The sequence below is a fragment of the Corvus moneduloides genome, chromosome Z (genome assembly GCF_009650955.1).
Source record: "Corvus moneduloides isolate bCorMon1 chromosome Z, bCorMon1.pri, whole genome shotgun sequence".
Lineage (NCBI taxonomy): Eukaryota > Metazoa > Chordata > Aves > Passeriformes > Corvidae > Corvus > Corvus moneduloides.
Genome location: NC_045511.1, coordinates 31162716 through 31179009, shown reverse-complemented (window position 1 = coordinate 31179009; position 16294 = coordinate 31162716). Strand labels below are relative to the sequence as shown.

Sequence of the window (16294 nt, the reverse complement as noted above, 5' to 3'; positions counted from 1 at the left end):
CCACTATCTACATTTTCCGTTTGCTGTCAGATTTTTATTAGTTAGTGCAATCTGTAAGAGGCCCATTGATACATTATCTTGATCTCTTAGAGGCATACTTTTATAGTATTGCATCACTTGTGTAAAATTGCAATGGGAGTAGTGTTTCTTTATGTTATCAAACAGGGAGCATAGAAAGTAAGTGAAACAAATTCTGAAAATTCTTGCTCTGGTCACATTAGAAAAGCAAATGTAAAACCTCGAGCCATTGGCCTGCTGCTGCTGACTGAAGTATTTTATTATCTGAGGAAGTTAGAAAGGTCTAATGTGAATTGGAAGACATGTTTAATTGGTTATGCTAATAAGACTTACAAAAGCTTCAACCTGGAGTGAAAAGGACAAATGTTCTATGGGATCTGTGGTTATGTGGCCCTCAAGCTCTTTATGCAGTCCTTATGCTTTCTTAATATGGTCTGTTAAAAACACAGCTTTTTATAGTTTTTTTGGTAGTTATATGCGGACTCAACAAAGTAATGTCACATGTGAAGTATTGTAGGGATTTTTAATAACCGAAGAGAATATACACAACTAAAAATGTATTGTCAACCTAAGAAGGAAAACAGGTGAGTTAGGCCCCAAGTAGTACTTTTCAAATAGTTTTTCTTTATCACTATGTCATCAGTTCTTTTACTCATAGCAAGTACATTCCTCTTGTGTTTGCACACTAGCAAAAATTGAGTTGAAAGACCAGGGTTTGTTGTACCCCTGAGCTTCCCATTGCTAAACTGAGGCTTTTTATTGTACTTGTGATACTTGATGTATCACATGTGAAGTAATAATCTGGAGTGTGAAGGATGAAAGTGACTGAAAAGTTCTAGAAACAGATTTAAAAGGTTCTGTGGAAGCTTGGCAACCCATTTACCTTGTCTGTATGTAAGCTGATGCATTATTACCAGAAAAGATTAAATGGGGTGAAGAACCTATTTTGTAAGACATATATATTTGGCTGCCTGACATTGAAGTAAACAATTTTTTTTTCTTATTAACATTATGAGTGACTGTAATTCTCATCAACTTCTGTAGAATTTTCATGGGTAGTGTAGTTGATTTTCTTGTGCTTTTTACATCAGGGAATTTTTTTTTACCTTATAGTTGTTTTCGTTTTCTTTGAGGTTGATGATAATGTTACCAGACATTTGGATAGAGTGTTAAAGAGAGAAGACTGGGATCTCCTAATTCTGCATTACCTGGGGTTGGACCATATTGGTCATATGACTGGGCCTAACAGCCCATTAGTGGGACCAAAACTTCGTGAAATGGATAACATAGTGAAGAAGATTCATATTTCTCTTCTTTCAAAGGTAATACAACTTCCTCTTGGGTCAGTGTTTGTTAGCTGGGGACTGACATTAAAATGCTTTCAGGTTGTTGTTGGTAGCTTCTTTATTCCTAGACTAAAGTGTATATTCCATTCTTGGCCTTCCTGGGCCATTTCCTAGTGTAACATTTTTAAGGATTTGCTGGTTGACCTTAGTAACATCTGTCTCTTCTGGGCAGCTGTGGGAAATAACACCCCCCTGGCGTGTGGGAAGACGAGAGGAATGCCTGCGAAAATTCTCTCATCACTTGTGAATTAAAATGGTTGTTGGTGTGCTTTCTGGTAATGAAATTCAGCAGAAGGAGTAATGGGCATGTGTAGCTAATGGCTCTGATGTCCAGAATTGTGAAAGCATACCTAATTCTTAGATATTTGGTAGATTCAAATGGAAGTGGTGGTCTTAAACTGCAATTTTTTGATGGTAAATGTGGTACATCTGAATCTGGTTTTAGATTTGTAAATACTGGTTGTCACTTACCTAAGGAGCCTGGGTTTTGAAATACCAAGTCCTAGTTCCAAGTGGCCTGAAGCTTTTTTTGTTATTTGTTTTTGGCTACTGCAATTCAGAATAGCTGATCATGAAATTTCAATAGTATTTTTAGTCAACTGGATACTATTACATGAAAAGAGAGGTTAAATCCTGTGTGTGGAAGTTCTATGCATGTTACAGTGGTTTTGCTGCTGTTTTTTAGTATGTTTGCTTTTGCCATTTATAGTCAAGCCTTTATCTCCATTTTAGAATACAGACATAATAAAAGCACTTTACTTTTTGGATAGAACAGGTACTGGTAGTAACTAGAGATGGCAAAAAGCTACTCTGTTGCTGAATGACTGTTAATTTTCTGCCACTTCAATTTGTTAGCTCAAAATTCTTAGACAGGCCTCACTTAAGTTTCTGATTCTCTTTATTCAGAAGCATACACATTGTTTAACATCAGCCTTGATTGACTGTCAGATTTCAACCCCTAAATCCCTTGGGAAACTACTGACTGTTAGACATTTAGAAATAGGATTATTTTAAAATATTGAATTGATATTATGTTAATATTTACAATACTAGTAGTTCAGCATGTCATATTAAAACTTAGTGAAGCTGAAGAAATGAAGAGGGAGAATATTTCTCTGTTAATGTTCTGGGATTCTTGATTTTCTTCTCACAGTGGGATAGCCTTTATTTAATCTTCCAGAGAGTTTCTAGTGACTCCATAAATTCAGGGGTTTTTTAAAGCTTTTTTGTGCTTTTTTTTTTTTTTGGCTAAGGTACTGTTAGTGTGTTAGACGTATATGTCTTAACTTCTAAGTAACACTTAATTGCAGCCATCTCTTGTTATCTGCTCCAGGGTGTTGTGAGCAAGTTTTAAAAATGAAATTATTTTGAGACATACTCATGTTTGAAAACGATGAATATAGTGAAATTATATAAATGAATTGTGTTTGTATGATAACTTAGATTTTTTTCCTGTGATTTACAGGAGGAAGCTTCTCTGCCCAATTTGCTAGTTGTTTGTGGGGATCACGGGATGTCTGAAACAGGCAGTCATGGTGGTTCTTCAGAAGGAGAAGTGCGCACACCACTGCTGTTTATCAGCTCTGCTTTTGAAAAGAGAAGTGGTAAGGATCAAAGAAGCATGACCTTTCCTAGACCTATCTTAGTTTCAGCTGGAGTAGAGTTAATTTTCTTCCTAGTAGCTGGTACAGGGCTGTTTTTTGGATTCAGTATGACAGTAATGTTGATAACACACAGGTACTTTACTGTTTACTCTGAATCAAGGACTTGTCTGTTTCCCATGCTCTGCCAGTGAGCAGGTGCAAAAGGAGCCCTTAAGGAGCATAGCTAGGACAGCTGACCTGAACTGGCCAGAGAGATATTGCATACCATGGAACATCATGCCTAGGGTATAAACTGGGGCTGCCAGTTGCTGCTCGGGGATGGACTGGACATCGGTCAGCAGGTGGTTAAAATTTTATTGTGAATCACTTGTTTCTATTGGGTTTTATTCTTCTCCCTGTCCCCTTTTTAATTATTATTATTTCATTTTGTTTCAATTCTCAAATTGTTCTAGTCTCAACCCATGAGCTTTACCTTTTCTTTCTGATTCTCCTCCCCACCAGGATGGGGGATATGAGTGAGCGAGTGGCTGCATCGTACTTGTGTAAGGCTCCAGTAGATACCAGTGCATAGTGTACTCTAATAGGATGAGAACACTACTGTCTATAACTAACAAGAACAGCAATAATAATTATAGGTAGATTGTAGTAGTCATTATTGTAATGGAAAGGGGAGAGAGAGAGGAATAAAACCTAAGAGGGAGAGGAATAAAACCCAAGAGAAACATGTGATGCACAGTACTATTGCTCACCACCTGCTGATCGGTGCCCAGCCCATCTTCAAGCAACAATCCACAGACCCCAGTCAACTCCCTCCAGTTTGTATATGGGCTATGATTCTCTCTGGTATAGACTATTCCATTAACCAGTTCTGGTGAGCTGCCCCAACTGCCTTCCCTCCCAGCTCCTCATGCATCTGTTCACTGGCAGAGTACAGGAGGTGGAAAAGTTCTTGATTTAGAGAAAGCCCTCCTTGCCAGCAGCTAAAACATCAGTGTTTTATCAACATTATTCTCACAGTGAATCCAAAACACAGCCCCTGTACCAGATAACTCGGAAGAAAAGTAACTCTGTCCAGTTGAAACCAGGACAAGAACACACTGGCAACTCTAATTTATGATATTCTAGAATTCTTTCTGAAAAAGTGCTTTGGTTTGTTCTACAGCTATTTGGGAAAGCCCATTCCGTGTGACCCAAACCTCTGGTTTTAGCCGAAGTTAGCATCTGTTTCTTGGTGAAACCATGAATCAAGCTTTGTAACCACTGAGAGAATTGTGTATTTCTTAGATGATAATCTTTTACAGCACTGTCCTATCTGAGTTTTGAGAGTAATGAGATCTGTTGTCAGGATTCTGGGCTAATTGTAAATGAGTAGGTTTAGATGTAAAATCCTTTTTGAAGTGAGCTTAAATTTTGTCTTTCATGGCCAGAATATTTCCTTGGCCTCCATTTTTCCCTCTCACACAGCTAGTTTAGAGGAATAATGAATGACAATTTCTCACACAGAGTTAACCAGAAAGAGGAAGAAAGCCCTTGGGAGACTAAAGACTATTAAAAATAGCATTATTTTTTAATATTAAATTTATCTGACTCTTGTGAAAGTGTGAGAGGTGATGGCAGTGATAACATGACTATTAATCACTAAGTCTTAAGGACAGAATATGGAGCGTGAGTGTGTTTACTGTATGGGCCAGTTAATTTTATATCACTGATGTGAGTTTACATGTTTCTGAAGCTGATTTTCTATTTGTAGATAATAATAAAAAATAAAAGCAAGGTAGTTAAAGCAAGAGGCAATAAAGAAATGGAGTGGTAGAGAATCTTTGGTCTACTTTGTAGAATCGTGCTTAAATAAACTCCTTGACTGAGTGAATCGGTGGAATGTAATTATACCAAGAGTGAATATTTTCCCCAGAATAATGCTCCCTTCTGCCTTTCATTCTGCCACTTGCTCATTTCCATCTGATTTCTTTTCTTCTGAAGGCTGTGTGCAGAACCTTGATTTATTTATCTTGCTGGAGGTTCCTGCAGCACAGTGGAGGTAGATTTTTCTGTCATTTATAAAGCTGTTATCCAGCTGCAATAGGAAGCATTGCTTGAGGAGCCATTGATCTCTTCTCAGATCTGAAAACAAAACAAAGTCAAGAATGGATCAAAGCTCTTGACTAAGTTTTTATTTTATGAATTTCACTGGCAGTTGTTGACAGTCAGACCACAAGAGTATAGATTCTGCAAATGCAGTCTCCTGCTCATTGGAATTAGTTTCTATGAGGTTTAAACTGAACAAGCAGTTTTTACAATACAGTGAAATAGACATATTTACCTGTCTTTTGGGAGAGAGTTTGGGATTTCTGATGCCTTCGTAAATATCCAGCAGTTTACTTTTCATCGGTAAAGTAATCAGGATTCTATTGACTGCTCCTTATGATCCTCCTGTAAACAAAATGTTCTGTGGTTAATTTGGTAGACCTCAAAATAGTAATCCTGTGGGCTTTTTGCATTTAGTATGCTGTCAGAGTATTACTTGTATAGCCTTCTACAGAGATGTGTCACCCATGAATGGCTAAATGTGTTTGGTAGTTCGGCTTTTTTTTAACCAGTTAAGAACTTGCCTTTAACGATAAAATCTGAAAACTGCTGACATACAGGCACTCATGCAAAGAGGCTTTACGGATTATAGATGCTATTCTGTACAAGTATGGGATTAATCGGAGCTAGATGAGAAATGAGGGAAATTTTAATGCTCTTAAAGGGAGCCTTGAGAGGAATAAAGACTATATAGAGTTCTTTCTATACAGTATTTAAGTCAAAACACTGAATGCCTGAAGTTACAAAGAGGATGAAATAACAGCATAATAGAAAAACATTGCTACCTAACTAGTTCAACACGAAAAGTGTGTAGATTTCTGTGGGACTGACAGCTAATCCTGGTAACTGCAGTAAGTTAATGGAATCCTACACAGGACGCTTTAAAAATCACTGGGTTTGCCTGCATGTAGCCGTGGATTTTGAGCCTCAGCATTCTTTATCTGATCTCTGATTCTGTTTGCCTAGCAACCTGATATTAATTAAATCTTGAGTTGTTGTCATTATATTGAGAAGCTTCTAGAATGCTGTCAGCATTATTTTAGATTCTAATTCTTTATTCATACATTAAATTAGCCTACTGTAGTGCTTTCTATTATTTCTAATGTAAAAGTTATGAAACTCTCTTAGGATGTAGGCTGCAACTTGATAGTAAGGTGATCTTGTGGACCATCTGTTTCCTTACTTGTACTTGTTTAACATTTATGTTGTGTTTACAGTAGTTGTTAGCATTGAAGAGTCATGCTGGCTAAGAGTCATGAACAGGCTAAGAATTTAATAAATTTTGGATTTACAGCAGCAGAGGATAGCAGCTGAAAAAGATCAGTCAGCCCTCTGCAGACCACTTAAAACAGCTGATCTAACACCAATGAAATAATTTTGAAACTAATAAGGTACCAGCTGTCTCTGGAGAAATAGAATGGGCCTGTTACTGAAATACTTCTTTTCCTCTCTCTTTTTCTTTCTTGTTTTTTTTTTTTGTTTTGTTTGTTTGTTGTTTTTTGTTGTTGACTCTAGGTCCTCTGGCCCAACCTGAACATGTGCAGCAAACAGATTTAGCTAGCACACTGGCAATAGGTCTTGGTCTACCAATTTCAAGAAACAGTGTTGGGAACCTCATATTGCCAGTTGTTGGAGGCAAGACAATGAGAGAACAGCTACGTTTTGTGCACTTGAATGGGTTCCAGCTTAGCAGATTGCTGCAACAGAATACGCTTGCATACGAAAAAGGTAAATTAGCTAAAAAAAAAAAAAGTTACAGATATACTAAAAGGAGATTGTTTATAAAACAGTTTGGACTTTTAAATTCAATAGTATGGCATTGCACTGCAAATTAGCTATTCTTTTGAGAGCAGTATTCAGAGCAATTGTACCGAATTCAATCTTTACTGCAACCTACTTTGATACACTGCTTCTGAATACAGGTCTTTTTAATGACTAGTAATATTCCTAGTAGGCAAAAGAACAAAAGTAATGATGGAGTAAGATTAAAGTAAAACTGCCGGTGTAGTTAAATCTCAGTGGTTTCATAACTGCTCTTTGTGAGGTGTCCTACATAGGGCACTGACTCTGAGCTATTTGGAGACTTAACACAATGGAGTGAATTTTCTAGTTTAAGTAAAAAGGTGCTTCAAGTAAGGCTGGGAGATAATTTAGGGTAAGTTATCTTTTTACTTTTTATGTATGAATTTACTTGGAGTGAGAACCTAGAGAACTGCTTATTAAAAACGCGTGTGTATGTATGTATATCTGGAGGAAAGAATAAAAAACAAGTAGAAAAAATACACCAAACCTAGCAAAATGTGATATGTCATTAGGAAACGTGATACAAACTGCAGTTTAAATAATGAAGTTAATATGATAATTTTGTGAAAAAAATTGAGTCGGGGGTGAAGGAGAATATTTTACCATTGACATTAGAAGATGTTGTTGTCTTAAAATGACTGTGAAGCTTGTCAATTGATTTATAATCTGTTGAATTATTAAAATAACTAGATGAGAATGCAGAGTTGTTTTACAGCTAGGAATAATTAAAGTGGATAGCAACATAAATTTAAGCAAGATGATTGCTGTAGGTCAAGAATCAATTATCTTTCAACATCACTGCTTCTAATCATAATTAAACCTTGTCCAAGAATCTCAACAGAACAAATTCTGCTTGTTGCAGCAACATGCATATAGCAGGACCCATGTTCCATCTCTTCTCATATTTTTTTCTGCACAGATTTCCTCACTTAACCCGGTTGTGTCAAGTGAGGAAACTTGCCCTGTTGGGTGGTACAGGACTGTGTTGCTGAAAATGCCATCACAAAACTCCATCTGACAGTATTTCTGCAAACACTGATGAAACAGACTGAAGTTTCTGCCAGCTTCTGGTTTATATCTTCATTTTCATTTTATTTTTTGTCTGGGAGCAGCTTAATTTTTAACTTGTAGCTTTCGTCTGAGAAATGAAAGTTAAAATTCTGAGGATAAAAAGGTGAGAATTTTTTATGTTGCTTGCTTGTGACTGCAAACTTAATAGAGGTGCTGCTTTACTGAGATGAGGTTGAGAGGTAAAGCATCCACAGTGACTTTCTCTCCTTTTCTGAAAGTCTCAGTAACGTGGTGCGAGTCTAGGTCCAAGTCATGGTAGCTTTTTTTTCAGAGTCTTAATGTCAATTTCCCCTGTTTCTATAGTACTACTGCAACCCTAGGGTATATCACCATGTCCCGCAGCCATAGGGAGGAGGAGAGAAGATCCAGCAGGCAGGAATTGTGCAGCAAGATTGATTTATTTAATTATTTTACAAACTCCTTTATAGACTTTTTTCTTAATAGTCTAATTGGACAAAGGATCAGCCACCCCCTGGGGTGACTGGCGAAAATCCTAAAACATCCATTGTCAAAATATTTTTCTACTATACCATAAACAAGACTTCTCAAGGTTGCAGGTGTTTGGTTGTTTACATAACTCTGCTACCTCTTCTGTGAGAGAGAAAAGTCTCTCACGGACTTAGAAAATAGCAAGAAAATCCTTGCTAGCAGCATTTTTATATCTACACTGTAGACTTCTTGGAGGGGCCTTGTTTTTCTTGGAGTGCTCTAGATGTGCTAGACTGTGGGTTAATGCTTTGGTCTGTGCATTTAAGATTGGCAGGGAAACAGTATGTTCTGTTTGTTTAGCGTTGTTTGCTTGATGTGGATACTTCAGGTTTAGAAATACTAAAGAAAATGTCACTAACTCAGTGACTAATATATGTAACTTAAGAGCATGCATGAATGGCCATTTATTTTGCATGGTTTTTAAGTGAAGATAAATGCCATCCCACTACTCCACTACAGGCACATACACATCTGACAGGATTCCCCTAGAAAGAGGTTACCTTGCAGAGGAGTCATTATATTCAGTAATCTGATTCATGTTCAAGAAGGTTGCCCTCTTTTTAAGAAAGGTAAAAAGGAGGATCCTGGGAACTGCTTAACCAGTCAGCCTCACCTCTGTGCTTGGTAACATCACAAAACAGATCTTCCTGGAAGATATATCAAAACACATGGAGGACAAAAAGGTTATTAGAGATGCCTGACACTACTTTGCCAAGGGCACATTGTGCCTGACTAATTTAGTGTCCTTCTGTGATGGAGTAAATCCATCAGTGGACAAAAGAAGATGTGTCATCTACTTAGACTTCTGTAAGGCCTTTGGTAAGGCCTCCCTCAACATTCCTGCTGCTGTTGTTAGAGTGATATGGTTTGACAAATGGACTCTAATGAATAAGAAATTGACTTCATGTCTGTAAAGTCAGTGCCATAATGTCTAATTGGAAACCAGTAATGAGTGGTGATCTAGTGAAAGATGTATCCATTAACAGTGCTGCAGATGAATGAGATAATCTTTAAAGCCACCTTCCAGCCTGAACAATTCTACAATTCTAAGATTGTGCATTGGGAATCTGAGGAGGGAAAATTGATCTTTATGTGAGAGAGTGGTGACAGGCATGGAGCTCTGCCTGTGAGTGGATGGTGAAATAGTTGAGAACTTCTGGCTTAGGATTGGTGCACAGACCAACAAGGGCAATATTGTTATGGGTGTCTAGTGCAGACAGTCCGATTGTAAGGGATTCGTAGATTTTCAGACAACTAGAGGAAGTCCTGTGTTCACCATCCATGGTTCTCATAGGGTGCTTCAGCCATCCTGTTGCATTTCAGGCTAGATAACTGGACAGTGAGATGGACTGAAAAGCGGCTCAGCTGCTGGGTTCATGTGAATGTGATCAGCAGCACAAAGTTGACCTGAAGGCTACTCATTTGTGATCAATACAGGGCTTGACTTGGGACAGAACTGTTGAACATCATCATCAATGATCTGGGCGGTGGGACAAAGTGACCCGTCAGCAAGGGAAGGACACAACAGAAATCTTGGAGAAGTGCTTGATGCAGTAGGTGGGTCTGCTGCCTCTCAGAGGCACCTTGACAGCTGGAGGAACGGGGTGACAGGAAGCTCTTATGGTTCAGCAAAGGGAAATGGCAAATTCTGCACCTGGGAAGAAGTAATCCCAACATACCAGTGCAGATTGGATATTGACTGACTGGAAATAGCTTGCTGAAGAACCACCAAGGGGTGACTGAGACACCGAGTTGAGCATCAGGCAGCAGAGCACTGTCGTGACAGAATGGCAGTAACATCCAAGGTGGCATTAGGAGGACAGTCATCAGCAGGTCAATCCTTCCTCTTGTATCAGCTGTGGTGAGCCGACATGAGGAGTCTTGGGTCTGGTTCTGGGCTTCTCAGTACCATAATTTAGTGAATATAACATAGTGAGTGCAGTGCATGGCCATGAAGGTGATAAAGGGATTGGAACATCTATCATACAAGGAGGGGCTGAGGGTGCAAGGACTGTTCAGCAGGGATCTTATCAATGTAGGTAATATGTGATGGGAGGGAATAAAAAAGAGGGAACTGGGGTCTAATTGGTGGTCCCCACAAAAAATTTAGAGGAAACATTTTTAGGTGAGGTTTGTCAAACACTAGAATGAGTTGGCAAGAGAGGTTGTAGAGACTTCATACCTGGAAACGTTCAAGACCTGACTGGACACAGATCTGAGCAATCTTCTTTAGCTCACCCTGCTCAGAGCCTTTTGGTCTTTATTTGTAGAACATTTGAACATTCATCAGAGTTGTGCTGACAGCTCTTGGGCTATATCATTCCTGAATTCCACAGACAAGGTCTGCTGCCAGGTTTTTTGAGGGAAAGAAACCCCAGAAGATAGTCACTTGGACATCACTCATATTTGCTGGTGTAGTTTCAAGCTTTTCAATGCAGATTCTCAACTAGTAACAACTAGTGGATCATAACATTTCAGTTGAATGCTAAGAGAAATGCCTATGACTGGAACTTCACTTTAAAGTGAAAGATATACTTGAAGTTACTTGCAAAGATAGCATAAGCCTTTTTTTAAAAAAAATATATATATTTTTTCAGCTCCTGAGGTCAAAACCAATAAGCTCTGCTGAAGGGGAAAACATGTCATTCCTGTCCAGTGTTGTAATTTACACACAGGGGTTAGAGCACCAGCTGTTGGGACTATGAGGATGATGACTGAGTCAGTCATAGGAGGAAAAGATTCACCCATTGTGAGCTATAGCATAACATACGCATTCATTTTTGGTGCAATATTAGTTTCCTTCTTAACACAGTGAGATGAAGTCAGATGTCAGTTGAGTTGAATTGCAATCAGATGGGAAGGCAGCATGACCTTTACAAGCTGTTTCATAACGAAGCCATAGAGTTCCCTGGATCCAGCTGCTCCAATGTTAAGAACAAACCATAACAGTACACAAAAATTTGTTTTCATCTTCAAGTGTCTGTTAATGAAGTGCAGAATGAAGGCAGGTCAGTAATTTTTTCCCCCCCAGTGTTTGTTCATACAAACATGCGTTTTCAAACTAAGAGGTGTACAACATTTAATGGGACTTGGGCTTTGCTCTGTTGAGGTACAAAACAATCCTCCCAGTTAAACCTATCTTCAAGTAAATTAAATTTTACATGAGAAACTAGAAGCTTGACTAAGGGCTTTATTATTTTAAACATATCTTTTTGAAACATGCTAATGAATTATAATGTGAGGCATGAAGTTTTGATAGATGTGGATACATGCAGCTAAAGAAAAAGTCTGAAAAACGAGGATAAAAATAGCTGACAAAAATTAAGAAGCTGAAAGAAGAAGTATCTAAAAACACACTTTGGGGTTTTGAGCAAATTCATACCTCAGTGTGAGATAGGCAGCTCTAGGTATCTAGCAATGCTTCCCTCAAGTTCTGAACTTCTGAACATTGAACAGTTGAATGTTCGGAATAGTTCAGTAGTAGCTGAATGGTAAACTAGGACTGTTTGTTTGGAAGACGTTTTAAAGTGGAATGAAGAGTCATGCTTGAGAGCAAGTTGGGTGTTGTTATTAAAATGAGTGCAAGCTTATCAATTTGGGACTGATCCTGAATTTGTATTAGATTGAAATAATTTGACTTTTACTGGGACGTTTATATATTGAAACTGGAGAAGTCACTTTTACATTATTCATTCTTTTCTTATAACTTTTTAAATGATTGCTGTCTGTGACTGTGGAACGAAGTGAAATTTTTGTCAAACAGATGATTGCAAAGCTTATCCATCTGCTTGTGATAAGGTGGTAGTGATGCTGAAGCACAAATTGCTAATGTAGTATTATGTAAGTAAAACATTGCCAGTGCTTTGGGAAATGTGCATCTGAGGAAGCTCGCTTTGGATTTTGCTTTAATTTTGACTTTTCTTATGAGTATCCCATGTGGGAGTGACTTGCCAATATTACCTGCCTGTTACCAAAATGCTTCTCCAACAACTTAGTGTCCATGACTCTTCTTATTTTATACTTCCTGCATATAAATGTGCCACTGAACCAATATTACTGGAGTTCTCAAATGAAATTTGGCAGCCATGGTCCTTTATTCCTGTCTGCAAGGTCTTTAAATCATTCACTCATGAGGGTTTGACTAGAAGTCATCTTTCATAACATGGACACAATAGTTTTGGTGAGCAGTTAGCGTGGCAAGCAGTAGATGAGAATGAAATAAAATTGCTAAAAAGAATGAAGAGGGAGACTAGTCAGAAGCATGAAAAGGGAGCAGAAGAGGAGAAGATGTGAAGGAAATTTATTTATGTTTCAAAATATAGCTTGAACTCATTTCAGTGTTCTGTATAATGAAAAAGTGTCATGTCAAATCTCAGTTTGATTAAAGCTCATTTTAGGTGATCCTTTATGGGTGTCCTCAAACGTATGAATATTTAACTCTTATTTCAAATATACTGGAAGAGTCACTTTACAGGAAAGTTCAAAGAATTACAGGAAGGAAATTAAATCCTCTGTGTGCACTGGCAACTATCTTGATATACAAGTGTTTGCTGCTGGCTGTATTGTACTTTCTAGAGATCCCTGCAAGCCCCCTGCATAGCAGGATCAGCATGCCTAGAAGTCTTGGGAGAACAGACTGGACATTCTGAGTTAAACATTGCCTTTTAAAATCCTCACTTGGAATTCAGTCCACAGTAGATGACAAAGTGTCTTTTATGATAAGAGACTTAGAAATAGTAAGCATGATTCCCTCATGACTATACAAGAATTGTGAATAGAAATACTTCATTCATCTTCATTCACTTGAAATAAAATTTAAAACATTTCTGGATTTAATAATGTACTTTTGCTGAAAAGGCTTAACAAAAAATAAAGACTTTTTTCCAAGTAGAATGTACTGTTCATCTATGAGGAGTGAAAAAGAACTGTAACTGAAATCTTTGTGACACCAGTGTTATTTCAGTCATTGTTGTAACCTTTCTTGTCTGAAACTTCATAGCAAATGTTTCACCCTACTTTCAGCTAAGAAGGGAAGAGCTGCAAGTTATATAAAGATTTCCAAATTGACCTTTTGTACTTAAGTTATCATTACCTTTCAAGTCAAATTGCAGGGAAATAGCAAGTACTATTAGTGTGAAGTGAAATTAAACATTTATTTTTTGAAAAAAAGGCAGATAAATGTGAATATTCATTCATAGCATTATGTCCAGTGAGATGCAAGTTTCTGAAAGTTATGTTCTTGCTTTCCACGTGTTATATGGAAAACTTAATTTGTGTTGTGACCGCATACTGTATTCAATGACCAATATTTGAAAAGCAGAACCACAGATTAGATAAAGCAGAAATGGATCACTGCAGGTTATCTAGTCCAACCTCCCTGCTCAAGCAGGGTCCCCCACAGCACATTACTCAGGAATGTGTTCAGACAACTTTTGCATATTTTGAGAGAAGGATTCTGCACCCTCTCCATACAACTGGTTCTAGTGCTTGGCCACCCACAGAGTAAAGAAGTTCTTCCTCATGTTTAGGTAAAACTTCCTGTGTTCCACTTTCTGCCTGTTGCCTCTTGTCAACGGGCAGACAGCTGCCTGTTGCTGGGCACCATTGGGAAGAGCCTGGCTCTATCCTCTTGACACCCTCCCTTCAGATACTGACAGACATTGATGAGATCCGCTCTCAGCCATCTCTTCTCGAGGCTGAGCAGGCCCGGGTCCCTCAGCCTTTCCTCGTAAGAGAGATGCTTCAGTCCCCTAATCATCTTTGTTGCCCTCCGCTGGCCCTGCTCCAGTGCATCACTAGATTATGATTTTTTGCCTTTTTTTAAATATACCTTTTATATATCCTCAGTGCTTTTAGTATGCATACTTGTAATTCCTTCAGTCCAATAACTTAGCATAGTCCTAATATTCTCTTAAGCCAGGAGACCAAACATCCTGGAGGGCTCGTGGTTGGAGGCCAGAAAGTCTTATGCTATCCTGAGAAACCAAGGTCTTCTCTAGAACACATCCTGTAAACTAAAATAGGCCCATCCAGGGGGGAATTCCTTGGGATGAGGGGGTATCACACTATTCATTTAAGCTTCTCATTGGGGAATCTTTGATAGATATGCTAATTTGCAAGGTCTATAAATTGTATATGCGATCTATCATGTGGGTGCATTTCGACGCATTCCACCATGGCAAAGTGGTGCACCTTAAGGATCCTTATTAAATACCAAGGTAAAAACCCCTTTTTCCGTTAACTGTGTCTGGCTCTTAATTTTAAGACCAGGGAAAGGCAACACCAGGAGCTCCATGTCTCTCTTGTACTGAGGAGCCCAGACCTGGACGCAGCACTCGGGATGTGCCTCACCAGGGCTGAGTAGAGGGTCATGATCAGCTCACTCAGCCTCCTGGCAATGCTATTCCTAGTGTACCCCAGGATCCCATCGGCCTTCTTGGCCCCCAGGACAGATTGCTGGCTCATGGACAGCATGTTGTCCACCAGGACCCCCAGGTCCTTCTCCCCAGAGCTGCTTTCCAGCAGGTCAGCCCCCAGCCTGTGCTGGTGCCTGGGGTTTTTTCTCCTCAGGTGCAGGACCCTGCACTTGCCTTTGTTGAATTTCAGATGGTTCTTGCCGTCCTGTCCCTCCAGCCTGTCCAGTCCTTCTGAAGGGCTGCCCAGCCCTCTGGCATACTGGCCACTCCTCCCAGCTTTGTGTCATTGGGGAGCTTGCTGAGGAGGCCTCTGTTCCTTCATCCAAGTCATTGCTGAATAAATTGAACTACAGTGTACTCAGTGTTGACCCTTAGGGGACACTGCTACTAACAGGCCTCCAACTAGATAGATCTTACTTACACTGCTTATTAAAACCCTCTGAGCTCTGCCATTCATTCAGTTCTCAGTCCACCTCACCATCTGCTCATCCAGCCCTCACTACCAAGTGATGCAATGCATGTGTTGTCTCTGGTGTTTTCCCTAGACATCAGCTATTTGATAATTTCCCACTTAGCTTACACAATGTGTTCTGGATAATGAGTAGTTCCAGTGGAAAACATTGCTTCCTTTTTTTCCCCTCCCCCCATAGTATCTGAAGCATTTGAATTGCTTGTACTGGAAACCCTCTGTAAAAATGAATGGTTATTTTAATAAGTTCGTCAATTGTTAGAGGTCTTGAGCGTTTATTAGATTAGAATTAATTGCTTTTATTCCAAGTAAGTGGTATTGCTGCAGGAAGATAGTGTAATTTTGTACCTGTGAAAAAAGTTTCAACTGCCATAGCAATTATATATTTTTATACGCTATACAAGCAAATATAAAAATACGATCACATTTCCGAGTAATCTTTCTCTGTTCATGGATCCTCTTGCTTCTTTTCTTTTCTCCCCTTCTCTTCAGATCCTGGATATGAACATTTTAAGATAGCAGAAAAATCCCATGGTAATTGGATCAAACTGTATTTAGAGGGGAATAATTCAGAAATACTCTTAAATCTTGGCAAGAAGGTCCTGAAGCAATACTTGGAGGCTCTCAAGACTTTGAGTTCTTCATTAAGCAAACAAGTGGCACAATATGACATGTATTCGATGATGGTGGGGACTGTGATCATTATGGAGGTATGAAAATAGATCTTCCTATGAAAAAGTTAAGTGCACAAAAGTAAAAGTATCTTGATTTCGGATATGTAATGTATACACTTACTGGTCTTTAAAATTACTGCGTATGGATTTTTAGGGTTGACTGACATTCTGCTTGGATGAGATTAATACTCTTTTAAAAGTAAAATCTGGCCTTTAAAATGATTCAAGAGTGCTTTTGACACTAATTACTTAAGTTTTAGTGTAGGTAGTTACAGTAGATATGCAGATGTGCTACAACTTAAATTACTCCCATATCACT

The 16294-nt window shown here is 38.7% G+C and overlaps 1 protein-coding gene across 8 annotated transcripts in view; it reads left to right on the top strand.

Moving 5' to 3' along the window:
* Positions 1-16294, top strand: part of PIGG (phosphatidylinositol glycan anchor biosynthesis class G) — an 87129-nt gene that overhangs the window by 5116 nt on the left and 65719 nt on the right. For 5 of the 8 annotated variants that reach the window (XR_004237383.1, XM_032095477.1, XM_032095478.1 and 2 more), the window contains exons 4-7: positions 1152-1340; positions 2830-2968; positions 6569-6781; positions 15794-16011. Coding sequence is in view for 6 of the 8 variants with exons in the window: in XM_032095477.1 (XP_031951368.1) it covers positions 1152-1340; positions 2830-2968; positions 6569-6781; positions 15794-16011 (759 nt within the window). In the remaining 2 variants the exon portion in view is untranslated. Of the gene's footprint in view, positions 1-1151; positions 1341-2829; positions 2969-6568; positions 6782-7775; positions 8043-15793; positions 16012-16294 lie in introns of those variants that run through there. The other 3 variants (XM_032095482.1, XR_004237384.1, XM_032095481.1) reach the window with 3 other exon arrangements.